Genomic DNA, 26,712 nt, shown 5'->3' with positions numbered 1-26,712 from the left:
TTAGATAGTTAAATGACTATTTTTATTAAACGGAAGAAATTATAAACAAAAACCTACCTTAATTGGTAGTAAAGATTAATGCTGAAGAGGGTATTCCGTCCCTGATGAAAAGCAAGCACTACGTGGCTGCCTGTGAGGAAAATTAAATAGAATGCATCGGCCGGCAATCGAACCCGGGCCGCCCGCGTGGCAGGCGAGCATTCTACCACTGAACCACCGATGCGTGTGAGGCAGGCGGGCGCGGCGGACGCATGGCGAGTGGCGAGCCGTTTCGCAGCAAGGATTTTTTGATATTGTAACAACTTCTAAAGTACTTATTAAAATGAAAAACAGTAAAAGACAGTTTTGATCTACGTTAAATGGCCAACGTAACTAATGTACTTATTTATATGCTGAGAGTAAGGGATAAGTGAAACTTGAGTCGATACAGCTGAAGTGTCAACGACGTGATGTGTCAACAATTAAATGCGTTTTTCTCTAAAACTATTCGCAATTTCGAAATTGTGTAAAAAGCAAATTTTATCTTCGTGTAACGTAGAAAATTAATAAAGTATTTTAAAGTTACCTTTAGATCACTACACGTTATCCTTAAAAGATACGAATATGCCGTCGCGCACTTTTTTGTAGATCTTATTAAGTGGAATAATACTCCAGTACATTTTTTTCATGTAGTACTTACCATTAAAGCAGCGCATGCGCGAAAGTGTCTCAACGGGTAGGACTTTATTCATATTTATCGTATTTATGTTAATTTACATAAGAATTTACAAATAATAAACTATATATAAACCTTCTACGAAAAATACTCGACCTAATGGTGAAAACCGCAACAAAATCCGTTGGGTGGTTTAGAAGAAGAAGAGGTAGAAACAACAGACAGACACAAAAAGCGACTTTGTTTTATAAGATATAGGATTATTCTAATCATAGAGTAATAAACACAGAATTCAATTAAAATTATTTATCTTGTGAACAAAGATAAACATAATATTCATAAATAAGCTCAGTTCAGTTCAGTCTTTAAATATTAAATTAAAACAACTAATAAACTGTATGATTATAAACGCGAGAGGTTGTGGGTTCGATTCCCACTTGAGGTAATGAAATATTTACTATTTTCATTTCCTCGCTCTGGTGCAAAGGAAAGCGCCAATGCAATACCTCCAGAAATCGGCGGAAAGTGGAAAGCGGAGTGTCTTAACACTAGGCTCCCCCTGCCTACTCTGCTACATGCTGGGTATATCATGAAAATATATAAAAAAGTTAGCAGCTTTCCAAAATTTAATAATATTAATTGATTAACAACACGAGGCGATAAGCCTTTAGTTTCAACTTGGAAAGCAGTTAAATTGATTTTAATAGTTCACCCCATACAATCAGTGTAATATTTGAAAATAGCTAGAAACTAAAGTTAACAGATTGACCCTCTAAAATAGATCTTGTTTCCGAGTTTCCATATTCACGGTTTAACAGCTACGTCGATTAAAGAGGCAACTCATCATTGGAGAGTTCCAAGTTTTAGGTGGCTATCAGTGAACTATCGCTAAGCCGACAGGCCGCAAAGGCGACCGCTTGTTAACGTACATTACCTCGTTAGTAGTTAGTCACGCGATTCGGCCTCTGCTAATTTACGATTGTATTTTCTAAATTATTATTTTTGTCCTTTTTTTTTTATTTATTACTAGTGGACCCGAACGCGGCTACGCCCGCTTGAACTATACGAATATTTATTAAATATATTTATGAAATTATTTTCAGCTTTCAATAGAGAGATGCGTTAAGCAAGCTCATTTTGGGTGACGTTTTCTAACAACAAACTTTGCAAATCGTTGCGTAGCAACGACTGTTGTTATTAATATGGCGGTTTAAATTGCATGTCAAATTAATAAGTATTTTAATATAAAAAAGTATCCTATGTTCATCCCGAGACCCCCAAGTATCTCTATATGAGTATTTTACACAATTAAATTAACGGTTTGGTCCTAATTGCGTAAAAGACAGACAGACAGAGTTACTTTTGAATTTAGGTAATTTTTATTTTAATATAGGTATGGATTTTGTTTATGTTTTTGGTCATTATAAAATTATGCCAGTCGTGGCACAAGCGTGTCATTGTGAGCGTGACAGGTCATAAGTTCGATCTCCACTCAAAGAAATGAAATATTTAAATTTTTCATTTCTTCGAATATCATCAGAAATCGGTTGAAAGTGGAGAGCGGAGTGTCTTAGCATCAAGCTCTCTCGGACTACCCTATTACATACGGGATACAGCGTGAAGCTGATAAAACAATATATGCCTAATCCAAAAAAATATAGCATGATCGATAGTGATGATGTTCATAGGTGTATTTGAAGAAAAGTATCCATTTTATTTGAGCAAACATTATATGGTGTTATTTTGTACCACCATTGGAACACATATAACAATGTTATTGCTGACTAACGCATAAAAGAAGATTTCGTTCAGTTTCCTTTTATTTTATAACATAAAGGTCCTCGGAGCCTTGCTTTGTTGCTGCTACAGAAAATTCTGCAATAGAACAAATTCTACGTTCCTTCAAGTGTGAAATGGATATAACGAGTGGTTTTTTTAACTTCAAATAGTAACTATGTCATAGGTTTTAGACTGGCATGCAGTTAATATTTATTTTTAACCTAACCTTTAACGCCAATAATACCTTTAAGAAATCAGTGGCGCAAAGGCCCAGGCGTGTAGCTTTAAAGGCAGAAAGGTTGTAGATTCGATTTTCACTTGAGGAAATGAGAAATTTAATATTTTTATATCTTCGTTTTGGTAATGAGGCAAAGTGCGGCGCTATCATTGAAACGTGGAGAATGAGAACGGAGTGTCTTAACAATGGATTCCCAGGTTCCCTTTGCCTCCCCATTTATGTGCGGGATACAGCGTCAAGGAAAAAAAAATACCTCAAACCTTCTATGAATCAGAACAACATACAGAAATATAAAGAAACCAAATCACAATAAAAACGAAAAATAATTCCGAAAGAAACGTAACGATGGCTATAATCGTGAATAGATTATTTAATCTCCAGATTCACACCCCGGTGCTGTAAGAACTGTAACATAAACACGAAGGGAACAAGACCAGCTATAATTCAACCCGTAAAATGTTAAGAAGAAAGGGTAGGATTTGTTTGTACGGACAAAGAGGCGGTCAGAAAGAATGTGAGTTATGGAGCCATTTGCTGGTGAGACTGTACGAGCAGTTCTCGCCTTTGAAACAAAAACAAATAGAATAACTTTTTGCATTCACTATAATTCAAAAGGAATGTTGTAAATGTATGTAAATTATAATTATACTTTTTTTTCAGCTTCACGCGTAGCAGGGTAGGCAGATGGTACCTGGGAACCTAGTGATAAGATTTCACTTTCCGCCAAATTCTGGAGACATTAAATGCTTTTCCACCAGGACTCAGAAATGAAAATATTAAATAAATCATTTCCTCCAGAATTCAGCGGAAAATGGAAAACGGAGTGTGTTAACATTAGATTCAATCTGCTTATCTTGCTGTGTGAATGCAGCGTGAAGCTGATTTCTATTTCTTATTTTTATATATAAATCCTTAAGTCTTGAACGCAGGTACAAGTTATTGTTATAAATAATAACAATAACTTGAATCTGCATTTTAGTATAAAGATCAGTCAAATATATTAAGTATTCGATTTAATTGCTAGTCAAAAGACTAATTGCTAGTCAACAAAAATTGTTGGGCGTACCTACACATAGTATAAATTATACTATCACAAACTTTTAATTGCTTTTATTTTGAACTAGTGGACCCGGACGCGGCTACGCCTGCTTGAACTATAAGAATATTTATTAAATATTATATAATATATTTATTTTTATAAGGATGAATATCAAAATATAAGTTCATTTTGGGTGACGTTTTCTTAAAACAACATAGAAACTTTGCAAACCGGTGCTTAGCAACGACGGTTGTTATTAACATGGCAGAATAAATTGCATGTCAAATTAGAAAGTATTTTAATTTATTAGTATATATGTGTAATGTAATATTATATAGCCTAGCACTTCTAAAGAATGTAGCTTTCATACAAAACAGAAACAAAGTAAATCGGACCAGTAGATCCGGAGATCTTAGCGTTCAAACAAACAAACAAACAAACTCTTCCGCTTTATTATATTAGTATAGCTTAACGCTTACTATAATGCGAATAAAGCCTTAAACGAAGACGGAAAATTTTTTTTTAGAAAACTCCACAAAAAGAGAAGAGCTTTTCAAAGTGTGAGTCAATTACGACAAAATTCTGAGATATTAAAACAGGTCCTCCGCTTGAGGGAGCATCGCAGCGCAGTAAACGTGATAATTGGAATTTAACGCTCAGAGACCCTCACGGCTCAGGGTACCCTGTTTGCATCAAAGCTGCCAGCCGTGAAGAGGTCAGGACGCCAGGACCCTTTTAAATTGTCCGAAATTTAATTAAAATGTTACAAAAGTTATATAAGGATGGCTAATGTCGTTATCTTGGTTAAAACTGGCTGTGATATCTAATTTGGATGTGTCATAAATAGATTAGAGATGGTTTAATGTGTAATGATATAGTTACGTATGAGATTCAGTTATTGTAAACAATTCATCTAATAATATCTAATTTAAACCTTTGCATTTTAAACGCCTTGTGTAAAAATAAGAGTTTTCTGTATCTCTCTCTCTCTCTCTTCTGATTTCGACTGTATTTTTTTGTTTCTAATCTAGCTAGCTCTAATCTAGCTAGCTAGGTTGCAACTGGGTGGACTGAGTTATTGATATATTTTTTATATGAAAGCTGGTGCTTCCCCATGTGGTCCCATTTTGATTTGGTCCAAATCTAATAATGCCATTCATGAGAAAATCATATAAGTTTTAAATTTGGATAGTTGACTGTTTGAAGTCAATTCTTTATTTGTTTAAAATTATATATTACTAGCGGCCCGCTCGCGGTTACACCCGCGTCAACTATGTTGTTATTAATTTCTGTCTCCATGGCTACGTCCTAGTGACGTCTATGCAAAATTTGAGACTCCTAGCATTTGTAGTAACGAAGTTTCAAACAAACTTTTGACCCCAAAAACAACCCCTTAGAAGTCGAATATTGCAAATTCCCGTCTTAGCGAGCACCTACGTCCTATAAGTAACTCCTATGCAAAATTTGAGATTCCTAGCACATGTAGTTTCTGAGATTTCGTGATGAGTGAGTGACCTTTCGATTTTATATATATAGATAGATGAAGCCAAAAGTCAATTAACAATATAATTGAATTATAATTAAATTACCTTAATTCGATTCAATTATTGATTGAGGTTCATACTTCTTACCTATCGCGAATGGAGCTGAAGTTTAGTGACATTTCAATTAAACATCGGATTTCAGTAATGAACTTGCTCGCTGCTTATAAAACATTTGAAAACTTCACAACCTCGTTTAAGTTGGATAAGTTGAGGATACCCCATTTTGTTCATACACTCGCTTAAAACTTTGACTAATTACGTCTACGTAAACTTGGCTCTATATACCGTAAGGGGTTCCCAATACTTAATCTAATATACTTGGAAGAAACTTGGGGTAACATCCTGTAAGCCATGGGATTAACGAAACTCGTTTGTGTTGAAGTTTATATTAAAAATGTTCGATCTACGTTCTGAAGGGTGTGTCACCTGTAACTTGTTATTTATTAATTTGAAATAATCTGTCTTGTATATTTGTCTGTTGAAATTTATTACTTTTTAGTTTATTATAATTTATTATAAGCAAATAATATCATTATACGATGTTTTAAATTAGATTTAGATATCTACATTCACAATTCATTTTTGTATTAAAATAATAGATAGCGATAGCTAAATGTAATAAAAAAAGTAATAAAGAACTTGTAAGTTATTCTATTACTCAGTTAATAAGTTTAGGGTTCCCAATACAAGGAATGGGCCGTTTTTCATAATGATAAATTGAATTTCACTCCCCCAGCAACACAATTTTCATTTAAGCTAACAACTTTCAGTTAGCTTTCGACAGGCGTTACAGAACATTCATAACTTTAGTTTTGCTAGGTGACAGCCGGCACTGGGTGCCGTCAACAAGCTTTATTGGTTACACTGAAGTATCGACATTGGAAACGTACTGATACGAAAATATGGAATTCCACTGAATATTTTTCAAAATATTACCGTGAAAAAATTGTAACATTTTATTATAGTAAAAGTTAAAGTTAAAATATTTCGCACTACAATTTTCATTTTAACTGTTACAACGCAGACGAATGTTTCATAATAAAACTGACTTTTGTCTCGTTTTCATGTACAGTTATACTAACATATATATAAAATATAATATCAAAAGTATTCTTTATTATTTTTTATTTATTATTTACATTTACATGTAGCCCAAGGAAGCGCTGGTTGGATGTCGTGATGCAGGACATGAGAGCCAATGGTCTAACTTCCGAGGACGCAAAAGGCCGTACAAAATGGAGTAGGTTGAGTAGGAAGACAGACCCTGGCAATAGCCGGGATTAATAGGTAGAAGAAGACCTTTACATATCCACTACTGTTACATATCCACTACTAATGTCCAAATATTTCATTAATAAAGTATACAAAGAATTATTTAGTATTTATTTGGGCCAACAGTTATTTTCCCACAAGACAGCTCCAGCGTGTCATTCTGTATTCCCCACACAAGAAGCAAGACCGTAACATTTTTCAGAACACACGTGACTTGGCGTGGCACGTCTCAGATGAATAGTATTTGAAGCCAGTCAACCTCAGCTGAGCTGCATATTTATGACTGCTGGATCGTTTGATCATCATTAACGAGTACAGGACAGTATAACGTTATAACTAGTATTTAATCGTATGTGACGCGACGGTTGTGGGTTCGATTCCCACTCGAGGAAGTGAAATATTTATTTACGTTTATATTTCCATTTCTTCGCTCTGGTGTCGAGGCAAGCGCGTCGTTGAGTTCTGCCACTCAACACGCAATGCCTCCAGAGTTCGGCAGAAAATGAGGAATGGAATGTCTTAACACTAGGTTCCCACTGCCTACCCTTCTGTGTGCGGGATACAGCGTGATGGTGAATTTTTTTCACTGTTATTTATGGAAAAGGAACAAAATATTTTGTGACAAAAAGATGAAATAGTTTCTTTATTATGGAAGTTTAAATGGAGTTTCACATTCCATAATTATAACCTTAATAGTCAAAATATTAATTAATTAAAAAAATTTAATTATTTATTATCCCTAAAATATATATATATTTGTTATCAAAAAAGAAAATGTTTTGCATAAATATATTATCTATTCTAGAGATTGAACCCAACATTGACGTTAAACTTTTAGAATTTGAAGCTTACTTCTTAAGCAACGAAGCGCGACGTCATATCTTCATATATTCCATACACATACTTCAAGATGAGACGTACTCGTAGCTTAGTGAATCATGTCATGCCAGAATAATGTTGGAGCCACTATGAAACACCAGCCACTGTACTGCATATTTATGTACTGGAACCTCAGACTGCTCATCATTCATAGTTTCAGAGGTTATATCATATTTATAGTACTATATTAAGTGACTTTCACGCTGTATCCCGCACACAGCATCGTAAGCAGAGAAAACCTAGCGTTAAGCCACATCGTTCCTATTTGAAGCCGTGTTAAATGACAGAACTTAACGCCTAGCTTTTGCTTTGGTGCCAGAGCGAAGAAATGAAAATATTAATAATCAATAATTCAATTCCTCGAATGGGGATCAAACCCACATCCATCGCGTTACAATCACACCCTTGTGACCTTGGGCCGGGCGGACGTAGGTAGGTACTCTTATTTAAAATGCATAGAATATTCTATTAATGTTTAACTTAGATTTAGCTATCAGATATGTACATTCCTCGTGAGACACCTTGTACAAGAAGGTTCCCTTCAAGTACAAACGTCAAATCACGCGTAAAGTTGTTCACCTCATTACTGATTTAAATATGCAGACGCTTGTATTGATTGTCTCCAAGAATAACGCCCCTATCGCCGGGAAACCCTGAACCGCCCACTGCCCTACGAGCCAACCGGTTATATTTGTACAAATCTTTAATTACATCAAAGGTAGCAGTGAAATTTGGTAACTCTCGCTTTTAAGTTTTTTTTTTTGTGTAAAATTCGCTTTCTAGACTTCGTTTTTCTAAATAGGTGTAGCTTTGATACTTAGACAAGAAAGAGGATAATTAAATTCGTTGTTTTTTATCCCTATTCATCCCGTAACTAGCTAAATGAGTAGAGAGACTGATTTATGGGCATTTTTCTCTATTTTTCATCTCTCTTTAACTTCCCAACTATAATTTGAACTGATAATTTCACTATAACCATTTTCTCAGGGCGAAACGAACGAAATCAAGGCAATCGCGTGTACTGTTCGAGTCCTACTATAGTATAAAGATGTTTTCCTTTTTGATTTTGAAATGTAATCACTCTTTCAATCATTTGTGACGTACGGTCACCCCAATCACGATTCGAACCTGTAATATATAAGCATTATTAACGCGCTATTAAACTTGACTCTAATGGTACGGCGGCTGTCTAATGCTTAGTTATGTCTCAGCAATTCTATGCAAACTTGGCAGAGCTAGAAGCTAAGTTTCTATCTCAGTCACAAGTTTAAAACAATCTAATTTTCACTGATTACTTGTACTTGCAACTAACTCCAGTTTATATTGTATTAACATTGATTTTGTATAAGAAATAAAATGGAGGATATTTAATATTTATTTACCTCGTTACCGATATTATTTTGCAGTCTGGCTCTTGGATGCGCAAATTTTCCAATGATTTTACACTACTAAGTGCTACATAAGCCTTATGTGTGCCTTTTTCTTTTAGTTAAACCTTTTCTTTATTTTTCCTATGTAAACGGGGTTTTAAATATAAAATATTAATTCCACGATTTTCTGGTGGCCGCCATCTTGAATTAGATTTTTTTTTAATGGCAAGAAAGGTTTAAAAGGATATAAAATCTGCCATTTTATAACGGCGGCCATATTGGATTTGTAATACTATAGACTATAATATAACATCATTATATTGTCACTAGAACTAAAGGCATATATCAAATTTCAAGTCAATCGGTCAACAGGAAAGGGATTGAATTTCCATAAGGTACTAGATTTAAAGGCCAGGTAAATAAAGCCGTTTAAAAATAAAATCATTAAATGAATGACATCAAAAACTGAATATACTTTTTTTTGTTGTAATAAATTATATGCGGAACCACAAAATAACACTTTGTTAGTAGAGAATCTTTACCTCTAATTATTGCTTCGAATCAACTTGAACGCTTCTAAAGAAACTTAGTTTTGCTTTAAGTTAGAGTTAGTTAAACTTAAATAATAGTTATAAATTGGAAACTAATTTTCAATCTTTTCCAGTTCTGTAAGTAAATGAAATAAACCGCAAATAAAAATGTTATATATTCAGTATTTTCATTTTTTTGATTCATTCATTTCATTCGATAAATTGAACTCAATATCACAATAGTGCTATAAATTTTATTTTTTCATTTATTTCAGTATTTATACACATTTAAAATGAAAGTATGTGTACATTTCTAAATATTCTCCATGTAATCTTAGCTATTCAACATAGCGTATAAATTAACAGTAGCCTTCACGGGTTGCAGTAATTTTGTTAAAACTTGTAACCTACGAAGGCTGACCTCATAAACTAATAAAATGCAGGGAGAAAACGATGCCATAAATTTAGATATAAAGCAACGGTAATTCAGATTTATCGTATAGACAACGGTTATTTATCAACTGAAGAAGTAGGTAAAAGCTTGCTCGATAACAAAATTGAAAACATTTTTAAGTCGTATATAATTAAAAGGAAATACCTATATTATGATATGTATAGATATTTTAAATAGAAAATACCGAAATTTAATTCAAATAAATCTTTTATTATATTCTATTATATTCTTCACTTTGTTTTGTTTATTTATTGTATTTTTTATATGTATAATTTAAAACTTATTGATATAGTCATCAAACTGTTACGTCGCCTATAAAAAAATACAGGGGCATTTTAGGGATATAGAGGGAATGTCAAAAAAAGCATTCCTATTAACTAAAATAAAAAAATATATATGTATACATGTAAGAAAAAAAGAAAACGTGCGCCAAATCAATATAAAAACAAATAAAAAGAATGATAATAATAATAATATAAATATGACTTTTTGTTTACATCGGCTTAGTGGCAAGAAAGAAAACTATTTCGATATCTTCCCTTCCCAAACCCTCTCCCTCTTAATATAACTTTGGATTATAGTTGGGTCTTTATTAACATTCGGTCTGTACGTGCAACATTACTTGCTCATATGACAAAAGCTACGTGTTCCAAGGCCTCGAATGCACAGCAGCTATAAGCCATACTTAAATCCGTGTAAGCACGGACGGAAACGGCAGACATTTTGGCGTGTTACACCTTTTATGTCAACATTAAAGTCATTGTAGTTCTACATACCTACTTGGGAAATTTATAAAAATAATAATATTTATCAAATTATTAATTAACAGGACAACTTAACAGGCTAGTCATGGCGGCGTCTAAATACGGCATTGTAGGTTCGATTTTCACTCGAAGAAATGAAATATTTAATATTTTTATTTTCTGCTCTGGCTCTGGAAAGTAGGGAGTATCTTGATGGGAGCGGAGTGTCTTAACACTAAGTTACCGGATTCTCTGTAAGGTTCCATTTATGTACGGGATACAGTGTAAAACTAAAAAAAAAGTTATTAAATTAAACAACAAAAATCGTAGAACATTAATGCGGTATATAAAATATCTAATTAAAAATTATAATAAACTTTGAGCATAATTTTTAAAATTTTACGTCCTACGTCCTACCGTATATTGACAATTTAGTCGCTTATATCGGACTTCCGGTTACACTACGTGTTGGACGGAACTCTGGGGCTCGTGTGTTCATATTCACGCGTCACCCTCAATTTGAAGGGAAGAGAGTGAGATCCTAGTATATTTTTTTCTATACTTTTTAAACTATATGAAGCGTGTGATTGTAAACACGATAGGTTTGATGATTTGATTCTCATTCGAAGAAATAAAATATTTAATAGTTTCATATTTTTCGCTCTGATGTGGAGGCAAAGCGGAACATTGAGCTCCGTTACTTAGGACGCAGTGTCTCCAGAATTCGGATAAAAATGGGAAACACTACAATCTTAACATTAGGTTCCCTCTGCTGTATAAATACAGATGGGTAGGCAGCGAAAATGCGTAAAGATGAAAAAAACACTATGTAGATAAATTGCGTATATTTGTAGAACAAACGTGTATCTAGTCGTTGTCTAGCTTCTAAAAGTCTGACTAATTTGTTATTTTTGGGCAGGCTGAATTATTTTTCGCCTCGAGAGCTTTTGTAACTTTCATTTTGTAAATGAAATAACTGAAGTTATTAACATAGCGCGTTTCATTTTCAACTGTAATATATAAGTATAGTTTTAGTATGTAATTTTTATTTTATAATGCCTAATCAAGAATTAATTAAAAAAACAACAGAATGTTCTCGAAATTTTGTTCTATTATTTCACATAAAAATTGTCGAAATTTTAATATAATTTACGATCACAATTAAATTTTTATTCATTAATAAAAATTCTCAAGATTACTTGTCTTGGAATTCATGAGAAAGAATAATTGTGGTTAAACGTACACATTTGTATTTCTTACACTCGTTTATTGTTTATTCTTCTTGCCAGCTTTGTAAAACCAGCCGGTGTTCCCATTTCTTTAAGTTCCCCGAGGCCGCCTACTTTATTCCCTCGTAAAAATACAACTATTCTACCGTTCATTACAAGTATTATCTGAACATCTTTTGAGGTAATCTTAATATACCTGTGGAACACTATATACGCTATTTATAATTATATGGTAAATTAAATCATTTTTATATTAAATTTTATTTTAGATATATTTTTTCATTGATAGGTACATAAGCAAATAGGGAATCAATATGGAATAGATTATAATATCTATAATTTGTGTTTCAAATTATTATTTTTAATTAACTATCTAATTACCTATTAAATGTATTTTAAATTTTCTGACCCATTTTTAACATTAATTGAAAATAATAAATTACTAAAATATTTAAAGAATGAAGCTAAGTAGCACATGAAATATGTAAGCAATGGATTATATGCAACAATGCATTATCCGTATTATTGGCGCCCAACGTGGGCAAGTCCTTACGTATAATTACAGACTCAGAAATATCCTAAACTGAAATATATTACATGAAACACTCTTCCTACCTTTATTGAGCTGAAAACCTCATGGTTTCTGCTCTATAACGCTCCAAAAATATCGATTCACGACGAATCCAGCATGTCGGCCGCCCTCTAGGGCAGACGGCTCTTCTCTATGTACACATAGGACACAACACGTCAAGCGAGATATGAAACTGTTTCCCGCCACTGGAATTTCTCACTTATATTTTATTAATTTTCAGTTAAAATGTAAAGAAATCAAGTGATAATTTTCGAATGAAATTAGTTTTTACTGTTCACATTAAGGTATGATAGAAAAACAGACTTAAAGTTGCATTATGCCGTTGAACGTAAAGGCGACTACTGTAACAACCTCCCGCGCGTGTTCGACCCAACTGACTGAATTTCCTACATTTTCCCGGCGCAAACCTTCACCCCCTGTAATCGAGCACGTTCGTAAAGTATAGTACTAGAATTGTATAGGTATATCAGTGTTACTTCACATTTTAACTTAGAATAAAATTGTTATATATATAATTGTTTATATTTAAATAATGTTATTGAAAATTAAAAATATATTAATAAAAAAATAATCAAATTAATTTAGGATGTTCGTGTCAATATGATTTTCACTTATTGGGTATTTAATTATATAAGCAAGAATTTGCTATTTTTATACAAATTAACGCCATTTATCTTCTGTATTGATCTAAAATTGCTTATTATTTTATATTTTTCATAATATCATAGATATTTTAGTACTACATAAAAATAATTGAATTAATATAATAAAATGAAATAAAAAAATAATAACAATTAAGTATCTTAGAGTTAAAATTATTAATATGCTAAATTTTACTTATTTAGCGTATTAATAATATACAAAAATATATATGTTAACATGATTCCTTCCTTAGGTATATATTTGTATTATTGTAAAATAAAAATAGATAGAGAATAAATAGAGCAATCATACAGTACATAATAAAATATTTATAATTTAGTATTGTCTGTGAAATAAATTTCATACAACTGGACGCTTGCATTCTGACATGACAGATGACAAATGTCAAACTTCGCGTGTTGGAGTTTATGTTTATGATTTTATGTGTTTCAAAACATACACAGATCCCTTTAGTGTTATTCAGAATATAGCTTTACAATGGCCCAATCTGAAGATACAGAACTAACAGATTTAGTTGTTGATGCACTAGAAAAGAACGGATCTCTTGCAAAAATCCGAGCATTGCTGAGAGCTAATATTTTTTTAGCTTTCGAAGATGACTGCGAAAATTTAAAACAAAATGAAACTTTAGACAAAATGTTAGCCTTACCAGAAGGTAAGCTATGTCTTTCCATTGTACACGAGTTCCTAAATTGTTGTAATCTGAAAAATACTTTGTTTGTATACAAAACTGAAACTAGACAAGGCAGGGAGTACACATATGATGGTGGAAGCACAATCGCCGATAAATTGAATTTAAGAAATGAAAATGATAAAGAACCTTTACTATTGACTCTCATTAAAAATGTTATAAAACTAAATCAGAGGTCTTTATGTAACCAAAATGAAAAACAAAATGATTCAAAGAAACAAATCCGAGGAAAGAACCATTATTTAGATCAAAACTCTACTTATATTGTAAATGAAGATTCTAGTACAACTTCAAGCCATTCCCATTCAGATAATTCTTCAGATGAGAAAAATAAATTAGATCTGAGGCTAACACTAGATAACTCCGATACAGATACCTCAAGTGGTTCAACAAGAGGCAGAACTAGATCAGAGTATATTGTTAACAATCATGCTAAAGCAAATTTGGCAAATAGAGATGACATTTTACATTCTCAATTAAAGAAACAAACAGAGCAAAACTCAAACTACTCTAATAAAAACAATATTATTAACAACTATGTACATGACTTAAAATTATTAAACAATAGCAGTGACTCTACATCTTACATAGAATTAAAACCGTTTAATCCAATAGACTCTGTCCTACTGAATACCACAGGCTTGCCACTTACAGAAGAAAAGGTTGATGTAAAATCAATGTCTCCTCAAAATTCCATTTCTAGTTCTAAACTTGAGTCTCTTTCCAAAAGTGAAGTAAACACTAATTCAGAAAAAAATATATCAATAGGCAGTCATGAAAAATCTAAAGCAAGCCAGAAAAGTTCACAGATTGAATCAGCTAAATATGATGCCGAAGGAACAGAGTACAGTTATGATTTTATGTCACCTCCTGCATCTGCAAGAAAGGAAACATCCGAAAAAAATAAACTAGGGAATAGGTCTGTACAAGAAGATACAAAGAATAAGTCAAATAATTCATCAATTGAAAGTCACAAACAAACATCACCCAGCTCTCAAAGTTCTGTGTCATTATCTGATGTTGCTGATTTAATAAGTGAGAGGAGTAGTAATAAACTTAGTACTAATAATTCTAACCGTCATCAATTATCTGCAAGCCGTAGCTTAAATAAGAATATAGATGGGAATAATCTAATTAAAAATGTTAGCGATGATTCAGGTGATTTCTCTGATTCACCAATACCTTCGCTTTCTAATCTTAGTCTTGATATTCATAGTGACTAAATTGTAAACTTTTCTTATAAACTTAATTAGACATGTTCTTGTCTCATAGAACTGTAATTTTTCAGAAAATAATGTTACAGATACTACTATTATATAGTAATTTGATATTTTTATTATTTATTTTAAACAAACAAAACAATGTGAATTTGAATTAGTAGAAGTAAAAATTTTAATATTTTAATTGGAACTTTTAAACAAAATTTGATTTATTAATTGATATTCAAAATTTAATTGTAATTTTTTTTGTTGTAATATTTACAATTAAATTATAAAAATGTAATTGTAAATATCGCACATAAAAATTTGGCAATAGTGAAAAAAATATACTAAATAAAAGAATATCAGTCGCCAGGTATTTATTACAATCATGTATTAGAGAATTCTAAAACCAAATAAAAAAGCAATTTGGTATACTAGTGTTTTAAAAACTTTGAGTACAAATTTACAAAATGAACCATATTATGTTCTGGAAATGTATTTTATTTATTTCAAAAAGACTGTAAGAAATAAATAAATGTAGAACCCATATTAAAAAAATTGCAACTATTATCCATTCAGGTTCCTCCAATATTGCCTTTAAAATTATACAATTTTACTGAAATATGTTTTACAAGTACAAAATAATATTGTAATATTTTTGTCTCCGATGGCTTTGGATGATTCTCAAATAATGTTTGTACACATTTAAATAGAGTGTACAAAAGATTTAGTATAACAGTTTTTAACATTATATTTATTACTAACTAGCGGACGCGCGCAGCTTCGCTTGCCTATTTAAGGGTGAATTCTAATAACCCATGAAATATTTTTAAGTGAAAATTTCAAATTTTATGAAAATCGGTGGCGATTTAAAGATTTTTCCATACAAACTTTCAACCCCTTATTTGCACCCTTAGGGGGTGAATTCTAGAAAACCATGAAACATGTGTTTAATTATATACGTTTAAGAGTCTGAATTTCAAATTTTATGAAAATTGGTGCCGATTTAAAAAAAACCTATACAAACTTTCAACCCCTTATTTGCACCCTTGGGAGAATTCTACAAAACGATGAAACATGTGTTCAATTAAATACTTTTAAAAATCTAAATTTCAAATTTTATAAAAATCGGTGCCGATTTAATTTTTTTTCCATACAAACTTTGAACCCCTATTTCACCCCTTTAGGGTTAAAATTTTTCAAAATTCCTTCTTAGTGGATGTTCAGATTACGAAAGTAAACTTTTGTCCAAATTTAACGTTTCTACCATCAGCGGTTAAGGCTGTGCGTGCCGTGCCGTGCGACTTACCTCAGTCAGTGAGGACAAGTCCTTTTATATATATAGATTAGAGAGAATAGAATTAAGTTTTTAGGTAATTTAGTGCTTGATATTGAGACAATTACACTACAAACCTAAGTTACTGTGAGGTTATTATCATTGTTAGCATTTAGATATCATTCCATATTATAATTAGTGTAAACGCATTGTTTCTACAGTATAGTATACTCAATTCATTGTGATTTATTTTGCTGATGGTTGTGCCTTATGTAAAACAATTTTCAACATGTTCCTCAAAAATATTCAGTCAACTAAAGTCTAGTCCTATGGTTCTTTTTGAGAACACAGAGTTCCGTCCAAATTACTCAGTTTTCATAACCATTTCTGGTATTGTTTATAATGGAAACAATTATGTGAACAGGATTTAATAAATGCTCTTTTATTTGCTGAATATTTCTTTTATTTTTCCTTTGGTTGGTTGTTGGTTGTTGATTCAGTTCCTACCCAAGAATTCTGCGGAAAGTACCTAGGGGACAGTGTCTTAAGTAAATTCAAGGTTCCCTTTGTCCAGCATGGTTGCTATAATTATAAATCATCACTTTTTCTTTAATTTTTTTGAAAATTCTTCGTGCCTTTTTAATACTTCGTCTTCAAATTCCCCTCACCCTCAAAAATTATCCGCGATTGGGAATATTCATATGAGAAAATACAAAAAACCCACAAAATAAATGGCTTTTTAAAGACATTTTTAATTTCTTTTTGATTAGGGAAAGAATTACAATTTAATTATAATGTCCTACATGAACATACTTCATTACAAATAATTATTAAATTATCTGTTTATCATCATCTTCATCATTGTAACGTTGATAAGATAATTAGTTATGGTTTTTGAAGAACCGGACTATGAGGCGACAGAAATTTATTGATGAAATAGTGATTGAACCGATAATACACAATATCTGGCACACCTTGTGTCAGACCCAATCGAGTTACTTACCTATCTAGCCAGCTTAGGGCGAATTAATACAGTATGTTTTTTTTACTTATATAATATTTTTAAAAGAACACATATAAGTATAACAATTTAAAGAAAATAAAACAATATTTAAATGTAATCAATGTTTATTTTCACAATTTCTGTAAAGCATAAGTTGTAGATATCACGTTTCAGTATGCACACAGATAAATCCATACCAAACACTGCAACATGCCATTACATATTTCTATACAAAATTAATGCTGTATAATTATGGCATAATGGTTAGTGTAGTCACATAGAAAAAAATTATATTAATCATTTTTTTTTATTTACAGCTTATTTATTTTTATTAGGTACATGAGTTTTATATGAAAATGGTATAAAAATTACACTTTCATAATAATATATTACATACAATATCATAGTAATACAAATGTGTTCATATCCTATCATATTATCTTTGAAAAAATATAACAATAGTAAAAGCCACAATGCTTCATATAAACATCGACAGTCCTAAACTGTTCGAACATTTCACAAACATGGAATACCTCGCTCCAGGCACTAGTAGTTATCGAGTTCATTTCGTATCAAAATTTTTAACACAAATGTTAAAAAATTCACATTAAACATTGAAAATAAAGAAAGGCTGGTACTCTCGCTTATGATATTTGCTGTTAACAAATATGCAGAGCAAATCCTTTCCCAACGATAAATAAAATATAATTTTTGAATATACCAATTTACAGCACCTAAAACAAGTAAGTATACTAAAATAAAAAAAAAGCAATCTAAATTGATAAATAAATAATAATAATATACACGTGGCAAATTTTTGGCTTAGTATAATATAGTTAACAAGTAAATGCATTTATTTTTAGTCCAAAACTTTTATATAGACTAAGAAGTATGTAAATAAAATATGAAGCAATAATCGATATAATATATCTTGGGAAAACAAAGGAACAAAGTATTATAAATTGTATACATGTCAAAATTTTACATTTTTATTGTAGATCTTCCGTAAAGTTATATCTAGCAGTATGAATCATAACAAGAAATTCTTAATCAAATTAGTATAATTCAAGTAATACTAAGTTTTATTTAATTTGTTTTTTTGTCAAAAATAATAAAGGTAGAAAAAATTATTTTTTCGATTCATAGCTAAATACAACTTTTCCCATAATATTGCTTTAATTGGTATTGAAATTCCAAATATAAATAAGTAGTACCAACATGGCGGCACAATTATCAGGGGCCATATTAGTTAAACTAAAATGGCGCTTCACCTGTCAAAGAATAGCGCCATTTTATTTTATAATATGGCGTATATTTTTTAATAAATATAAGTTTTAAAGCTCGTTGCCCATTGAGCTGTCGTGTGTGAGATTTGAATCCATACTCGCGTTGTCAGAGTCTTGACTTTGGTTGCCGCTGTAGTTCGCCGCCTCTTGGAGTCGCATTAACATATTTAACTGTAAAAAATATTAAAATAATATTTAAAATGTTATAGACTGTTTAGAGAAATGATATTTTTAAGGCCTTTGTTTCAAATATCAAAGATAAAAAGGTAATCAGTTGAATTAAGCATTTTAAAATAATATACAAAAATAACTATTTACCAAAGGATCTTGATTGTTGTTGGTACCCGCATCTTGATTTGTTTCTTCCATACCCGCATCCTCAACTGTTATCGGTCTAAGAGTCTAAAATAAAATAAAAATATACGTTAATTATTATTTATAATCACATAATATAAAAGTTATATTTGTTTTTTTCTTCTCTCTGCCTACAGTACGGTCGACGGTGGCAGCCTTGAAGTTAGCTATAGATGACTGCACAGATTTCAATTTAGCATTTTTCTTACTTTTGATTATTTTCTTCCTAAGTGAACTAAAGTTTAAAGTTTTCTTACTAAAGTTCATAGAGCTTAATTTTAGGGCGGCCTAGACTCATCTACTGTTTTCTCTCCTTATAGGTATGTTAAAGCGTGAAACTATAAAACAACTTACATGTGAATGATTAGGTTCTCTCCACGGGTAAGAGGATTTTACATGTTGCAGCGGATCGACGGCGGCGTGTCGCCTCCTGCCGTACAACGCTACGCCTTCCCTTACTGCTTCCGAGGCATATGGTACTATACTGTAGTTCCATACGTCTGCGAACCATGCCTGTTTCGAAGAAAACAATATTTTTATTAATTAGTTTAAAAAAGGTAGGTTAGGTAGTTTTAGTATTTTTAATATTTGCAAAATGATGCAGCTTATTACATATGCCTAAAAAGATATAAACAATGTATTATGCATTACTTACAATTAATAAATTTATAAAAATAATATTGAGATGAATTTTAATATCGCTTTTAGAGTTCTAACTTAGAATTAAAATTTAATAATTTCTTCATTTATATTCTATATGTCCTTACCTGACTAGCTTCTAAGTCCATAGGGCAAGCGAGGAACAACCGAGGTCCGACAGTAACATCACTAGAGGAGTGCGCCTCTAAGAAAGCGTTCAACGTGGACCAAACGCCCGGCAACCATTCTAATACAGCTGCTAATGCCGGTTCACGACGACCCAGCCTTAGTTCTAGCGAGAAGAGTTTTCGACGGAGATATCTGTGTAAGGTTTTATAGTTTAGTTTAGTTGTAATATATTTTAATATTGTATATTTAAAAGTCAAATCAATATTAGTACTAGTTAAAAAAAGAAGTTTTTTTCTAATATCTGAACTTTATTGGTAGAACTTTTAAGTCAAAGAAATAAATAGTATGACTTTCTTATGCTTATGCATTGCATTCTTTTGTTATATTGTCATATTTTATTTACATTAAAGATATGAAAGATAATTTAATAATTTTAAATGTAAAATGAAATAATAAAAAAATGGATGAGATTGAACAAATTGGAAGATCGCTATTGAAAGATAAATAACTAACCTTGCTAAGAATCCTTTCACGGGTTCCATGTGATTGGCAGTGAGGAGCCACCTGAAGTTATGGTGAAGTTGTAGATTTGTTGTATTACACGTTGCTTGCGACATTGTACCTAAAAGAAAATCAAAGCTTTATTAGAACTAAAATATATTTTTAAAAAGCTTTTTCCAGAACCTAACTTCTCCATTAGTAGCTGCTGCTTTATTGCTCTATTAGAAAGTATTGGCGTTTATACACGTACTAGCGGACGCGCGCAGCTTCGCTTGCGTAATTAGGGGTGAATTCTAATAAACCACGAAACACATGTTCAGTTAAATATTTTTAGGAGTCTAAATTTAAAATTTTATAATAATCGGTGGCATTTTAAAGATTTTTCCATATAAACTTTCAACCCCTTATTTGCACCCTTAGGGAGAGAATTCTAGAAAACGATGAAATACGTGTTCAATTAAATACTTTTAAAAATGTAAATTTCAAATTTTATAAATATCGGTGCTGATTTAAAAATAATTCCATACAAACTTTCAACCCCTATTTCACCCCTTTAGGATTAAAATTTTTCAAAATCCCTTCTTAGTGGATGTCCAGATTACGAAAGTAAATATCTGTCCAAATTTTACGTTTCTACCATCAGCAGTTACGGCTGTGCGTGCGTCTTACCTCAGTCAGTGAGGACAAGTCCTTTTATATATATAGATAATCTACAAGCTCAATTTTTTTTACATATTTTTGATTTGGCAAAATAGATTCGGCTTCTCAACTCCCAATATCTTCTATCTCTCTTCTCCCGAAAAGTAGTCAGATTCCATCTATCCCTTTTGTGAAATGTCCTGATATCATTTTCATAAGAAAATTCATATACCTAACTTTCCACACGACTGGCTATTCTAAGCTATTCTAAGTCTTGAATAAGACTTTTAAAAAGTTAAAAACCAATACTAACCAATAATAACAGGCATGTTCCTATTATCTGGAGGCAATAGCCCAGCGAAGGCATCTCCCAGGGCACTAGCATGTTGCAAGTTGTCCAGCACGACGACAGCCGGTAGTAATTCCTCACCAGCTCCTCCGCACTGCTCAGCTATGTTGGCGAGGTAGGCTCTCAACTCGTTACAGGATTTTCGGTCGACACTGGTAATAAAATGTTAAATATTGTGTAAATAAAAAGTAGTATTACAGTGTTGAATAAGTGTGAAAGTTATTGGTTCAAAATAAAGTCGTTCATCCAATATGTATTTACTAAATCAAGGCTCTCGTAGCGCAGAGGAACAGGGATGCCGGTGTAAACGTGACGGTGTGGGTTCCATTCTCATTCGGGGAATGAAATATATAATATTTTCATTTCAACGTGTATTAGGCAAAGACAATTATTCTTTCTATTTCTTCTTATTATAACAATGCGTGCAAGATTATAGTTCAAGGGTTATTTTCCAAATCACATTAAAAGTAATTTTATTTAATACATTCACTGACCTTCGCTCATGCGATTTCCACTCAGAACTATTAAGTGAATATGCACTACAGTAAATACAGTTATTTACTGTGTGTAATTTTACCATTGTAAAATTTCCTATTTATTCTACGGTAATCTCATTATTCTGTTTTTCATCTTAACGCCGTATCCCCCATGCAGAGAGAGGGAGCCTAGTGCTAAGACACTCTGCTAGCCACTTTCTGCTGAATTCTAGAGGCGTTACGTGTCGAGTGGTGAAACTCACCACCGTGTTTTGTATCGATACCAGAGAAGAAATGAAAATATTAAATATTTTATTTCCTCAAGTGGGAATCGAACTCACAATCAGTCGCGTTAACAGTCACACGCTTGTGCCCTGAGCCACGTCTGGTTTCAAATTACTCTATAATTACAGGAAATAAAATAAAAACACTAACTTGAAGGTAGCGACTGCTTCCACAGGATTTCCTCTTCGCTGCGTTCTCTGTACATAGAATTCCGCCAATTTAGCCGCTAAATATGACTTGCCAGTGCCGCTCGGGCCGCAGAGGATAACGCGCCGGTGTTCTGATAGAAGAGATACATATCTGTAAAGGGAAATATTCATTAATTGGGGAGAAATTGTTGTGAGACTGTCGTTGTGCAGTGACTACAGCGTCTAATAGTAAGCGTGACGGTTGTGGATTCGATTTTCACTCAAAGATTTCCTTGTTTTTTTATTTTCCAAGGATTATTTTCATTTCCTCCCTTTGGTGATGCACGTCTAGAAATCTACCTAGTTTTGAATTGGAAAGGGGAAAAACTCCAGTAAGAAATGCAACTATTTTTTATTCGAGTTTTGTATGTTGATATTTATTTTTTTATTGTACGTGCTATAGAAATATATAAAATATATGTTAGATATTTCAAATTCCAAGAAATATTTAATTGTACTGGTAGAAAAATTTAGTTATGGAATAAGGAAATCAATACATCTTTTAATTTTTTGTCTAGCTGGTACTCCAAAAATTTCATACGAATAGAGAAGGCATAATGTTGTCATGAAAATTTTAAATATAGATGTAAAAAAAGAATAAAATAATAATCAAAAATTAAAAAAACGCTTACCTATATACAATATTTTTTGGTATAAGGCTATCAAACGCCAAACTCCCGACTCCTTGCAAACAAATGTACAACGTATTCACAGTTCCAATAATATAACCACAAGGCAACAATTCAGGGAACCCAATCTCAGGACCCCTGGTCGCTTCTCCCAAATGGTACGACGTTATAGAGTCCGTATTTAGTCCAAGATTAGTCCCCGGATCTATTCTAGACAGATAGTCTTTAAATGTTTTCCTAACTATATAGTCCAAGTTCTGCCATGTCGTCTTACCCGATATATATGTAAAAGCTATGGTAAACTCATTGCAATTTATTGTCGAATCACTATTATATACGTTCTTATATGAATTACTGTGCGTAGATTTATTGCTTTTAAGGCTATTCGTGTTTGACTTATTAATATTTTGAGGGTATTCCTGGTTTTCTATTTCTGGACTGTGGTTTTGGGATATTCTGGGTGAATCGAAACTGGGCTGTTTGTCGAAATGGTTGAAGGCGGACGCTTGTTTCGAATAAAATCGACATTCAGATTCGGTGAGCGTATCTTGAACCTCTTCAAAATATCTCTGGAATGTTTCCGGTTGCCCCAAATACACTGCTATTGCTATTTTCTTTCCATCTGTCGTGTCACCTTGACTATCAGCTACGCCTGAAAGACAAAATTCTTAGTATTCATCGACATATTGTAAATTTTTAAAAAACTAAAATATGAATTATGCTTTAAAAATTAGAAAACACAAAAATAATAGCATGCTTACCGATATCAGAATAACTTTCGCCTATCGCCAATTCTCTACTTTTAGGTGGAGGTAGAACTGTATTTATATCGTAATCCCCACTCAACCGTTCACCAGCGCTGAGACCATTTGTAAATATGTCACTCGCGCCATTTAAAGCTCCTAGTAAGGCTTCACTGTTTTCATTAAGTTCACATACAGCTTTGTTTCCGTATATCGGCTCGACGATGCTGGATTTTGGTGATCCCTTTTTAGATGGAGTCGACGTCATACAATTAAAATCTAGGTCTAGAGGCTGAGAGTGTATATCTATTGCGGCCTGGAAATAAAATGTTGTGTTAGACATTTTTTTTAAAACAAGTACACAATTTAAAATAAAATAATAAATTAATAATTCCGACGCAAAATATATTTTTATTACTTCTTACCTGATGCATAGTAGACTGGTCAGCAAGGCTAAACCTCCTAGGATCTTCTACTGCAGAACCACCAGTACCTAACGAGCTTTGGCTGCCAGCTAACGACCTGGAAGTCACCATTCGCTGCAACCGCTCGTTGTTTTGCTTCAAATTTAGCATTTCGTTCTGGTAGCAAAAATATCATAAAATTTAAATATTGCTTATTTGTAGTAAAGTTTTTTAAAATAAGTATATAAATATAATAATGGTTGATATACAAATGTGGTTAAGCATTAAAGGTTACACATGTAAATATATCATATTGCAGTATTAATATCATTTCTGTATACTTGTTTCATGTAGGTAATCGTTAGAGCATTAAAATGAAATAAACAAACAAAAAGAAAATAAATATAAAATATTTTATTAAAATTTTAAACGAACTTTGGCCAATAAAATTATAAAAACCAAAAAAAAAAAAAATATTATAATATAAATAAATAAAAAATACATACCCTCATTTTGATAACAGTATCCTTCAGACTTTCTAACTGATGAGCTGAACTTAGTGCTTCGAGCCTTATGTCTGTTAATACTAAGTCTTTTTCTCGTAACTGCCTCTTTAACTCATCTACTAATCCGGACTGATCTGGTTTTTCTGAAACAATTAATATTAGTTAAGAAACGATTCCAAGGTCAATTCCATGACGAAGCAGCAAACGTCCGAATGTAACGCGACAGGTTGTGGGTTCAATTACCACTCGAGGAAATTAAATATATAATATTTTTATTTCTTCACTCTAGCATCGAGGCACGGCGTTGAATTTCGCCAATCAGCACACAATACCTCCAGAATACGGAGAAAAATGAGGAACGGAGTGTTTTATCACTGCTGTGTGTGGTATACAGTATGAAGCTAAAAAGATAAACTAATTCATAATAGGTATTTGTGATATTTTCTATTGGTTTGTTAAGTAAATATGTAAGTTGGTTACAAAGTTTCACTTTCAACTTGTATGACATCGGTAGCGATGCAAGTTATTTACGTTACGTAAGGCAAAGCAATTTTGAAAATTAAGATTTTCTAAAGTTGTTATAACGGTGTCTTATATTTAAATTATTTTGTTGTAGGCTCTATATATTTTTTAACTTTGTTTTGACAAATCGCTTGCAGTTTCAAGCGCATGAAAAATAAGCTGTAGTCGTTGCTTTAAAACCTATTGTTATAGTCAAGATGGAAAGTTATCAGATTTTTCATTAGATGCTCTCACTTTATTCTGATATTTAATCAAACATTATAACGATTGAACCCGTTACTTCGAGTACTTAGTAACGTCAATGATTTTTTCAAATAACTATAACATTTAAAAGAAAAGTTTTAATAATGAAAAGGAAAAATAACTAACTAATTAATATAAACTCAAGCTAAATCCTTAATTCGTCTAAAATAGTCAGAATAATTGCATACGAGTGCTTGTAACATTCACCTTTGGTTTGTTCCTCAGCTGGGGGGCATGTTGTTTTATCTTTGCTATTGTCAAGAGTTTCGTGGGAATGTTCTAGACTGTTCTCGTTGCTTCCCTCGCGTATAGTGTGCGGGTCGTCGTAGTGGTGAGAGCCGGACGAGCTGTCCTGAGATGATAGCTGCCCGAGGGAGGAATGCTTCGCCGTTTTAGATATCTTCGCGTTTCTTGAGAAGGCTTTTGTGAATGATGAGCGCAGCTGTAAGGGAATTGTTTATTCAATTATGGAGGTTGAGTTTAGATTAAATTTGAATCTGTCGTATTGTATATTAATAGAAAAAACGTATGAGGAAACCTTGCAGCGACTAACATGTAATTTTAACAAGAACATTTGTTACTAATTCCTAGCTTTAATTTAAAAGCTTTAAATAATTTAAAAAGTAAATCTGGATAAATAAAATATCAAAGAAAATATGAAAACCGACGGAATTGAAACTTTTAAATAATATTTCCAAGCAGTAAGAGTTTACAAACACAGTCGTGAGAATAAATGCATTATTGATACCATTGTTAGGATGTTTTCTGTTTTGTTTTTAAAATTTACAAGCACTAGAAAACAAAATATTGAACGTATATAGAAACAAAACGAATGACTTACCCATCCTTTCTTTTTATGTTTCTTATCGTGAGGCATAGACGATCCACTGCTTAAACTGTTAATGCTAGACACGCTGTCAGTTGATAGGTGCCTCGTGATCGCGCCGTTGCCCTGGGCCAGCCGCTGCGGTGAAGATTGCTGGGTTTGTGTCGTATTAGGTTCCTGTGGATTGGAGAGAATTTGATTTAATTTTATACGGAGAGATTTAGATTTGAGAATTTTGTATAGGATTAGTGTTTTCATGTTGTTATTCAACTTCCGTCATATATATTTACTAGCGACCCCCTTGCGGCTTCGCCCGCTTTTACTACTGGATTATTCATATAATGTATGTTTGCAAAGCACTTAAGATAATGTGAAAATTAATTAAACCCTAATGCAACCCGCGTACATTTTCGTAGTTTCAATAAAGATTTTCCAATTGATTTACTCGGCAAGGATTTTTTAGTAGGTACCGTAATTTTAAATCTGTGCAACTAATTTTTTCAAGTACTTATTAAAATATATTTAAATGACTATTTTTAGATAGTTAAATGACTATTTTCAAACGGAAGAAATTATAAACAAAAGCCTTCCTACTAATAACTACTACAAAAAATATGAAACCAAATATATGGCGCTGAAATAATACATTCAACTCCAATTATCCAAAACGTGCAAACGCATCTAAATCTTCGTTGCTATGCCTCTATAGCGGGCGGGTTTTTTTTTCGAGCTTGTGGTTAATGCTGAACAGGGTATTCTGTCCCTGTTGAAAAGCAAGCACTACGTGGCTGCCTGTGAGGAAAATTAAATAGAATGCATTGGCCGGAGTCCGAC

The 26,712-nt window shown here is 32.3% G+C and overlaps 3 protein-coding genes across 12 annotated transcripts in view; 1 reads left to right on the top strand and 2 right to left on the bottom strand.

Moving 5' to 3' along the window:
* Positions 1 to 12,685, bottom strand: part of GABA-B-R1 (gamma-aminobutyric acid type B receptor subunit 1) — a 160,992-nt gene extending 148,307 nt beyond the window's left edge. For both annotated transcript variants that reach the window (XR_014878399.1, XM_085192452.1), the window contains exon 1: positions 12,348 to 12,685. The gene's annotated coding sequence lies outside the window, so the exon portion shown is untranslated. The remainder of the gene's footprint in view (positions 1 to 12,347) is intronic.
* Positions 12,686 to 13,342: 657 nt separating this feature from the next.
* Positions 13,343 to 17,800, top strand: LOC146534653 (uncharacterized). The gene has a single exon (XM_085192451.1). It carries the CDS (start codon positions 13,465 to 13,467, stop codon positions 14,899 to 14,901), a length of 1,437 nt encoding a protein of 478 aa, XP_085048577.1. The 5' UTR covers positions 13,343 to 13,464; the 3' UTR covers positions 14,902 to 17,800.
* Positions 17,263 to 26,712, bottom strand: part of sick (sickie) — a 254,751-nt gene continuing 245,301 nt past the window's right edge. For all 9 annotated transcript variants that reach the window (XM_085192441.1, XM_085192442.1, XM_085192444.1 and 6 more), the window contains 13 exons: positions 25,894 to 26,055; positions 25,260 to 25,494; positions 24,288 to 24,430; positions 23,803 to 23,958; positions 23,396 to 23,693; positions 22,638 to 23,286; positions 21,968 to 22,117; positions 21,021 to 21,208; positions 20,081 to 20,189; positions 19,567 to 19,759; positions 19,154 to 19,312; positions 18,764 to 18,847; positions 17,263 to 18,616 (listed from right to left, as the gene is read on the bottom strand). In XM_085192441.1, the coding sequence (XP_085048567.1) occupies positions 18,494 to 18,616; positions 18,764 to 18,847; positions 19,154 to 19,312; positions 19,567 to 19,759; positions 20,081 to 20,189; positions 21,021 to 21,208; positions 21,968 to 22,117; positions 22,638 to 23,286; positions 23,396 to 23,693; positions 23,803 to 23,958; positions 24,288 to 24,430; positions 25,260 to 25,494; positions 25,894 to 26,055 (2,649 nt within the window). In that variant the 3' untranslated portion in view covers positions 17,263 to 18,493. The remainder of the gene's footprint in view (positions 18,617 to 18,763; positions 18,848 to 19,153; positions 19,313 to 19,566; positions 19,760 to 20,080; positions 20,190 to 21,020; positions 21,209 to 21,967; positions 22,118 to 22,637; positions 23,287 to 23,395; positions 23,694 to 23,802; positions 23,959 to 24,287; positions 24,431 to 25,259; positions 25,495 to 25,893; positions 26,056 to 26,712) is intronic.

The sequence above is a fragment of the Heliconius melpomene genome, chromosome 11 (assembly GCF_056956725.1).
Source record: "Heliconius melpomene rosina isolate 202511_hmr_F chromosome 11, ASM5695672v1, whole genome shotgun sequence".
NCBI classification, from domain to species: Eukaryota; Metazoa; Arthropoda; class Insecta; order Lepidoptera; family Nymphalidae; genus Heliconius; species Heliconius melpomene.
Note: the sequence above shows the minus strand (reverse complement) of the source record. Positions and strands in the feature narration are given on the sequence as shown.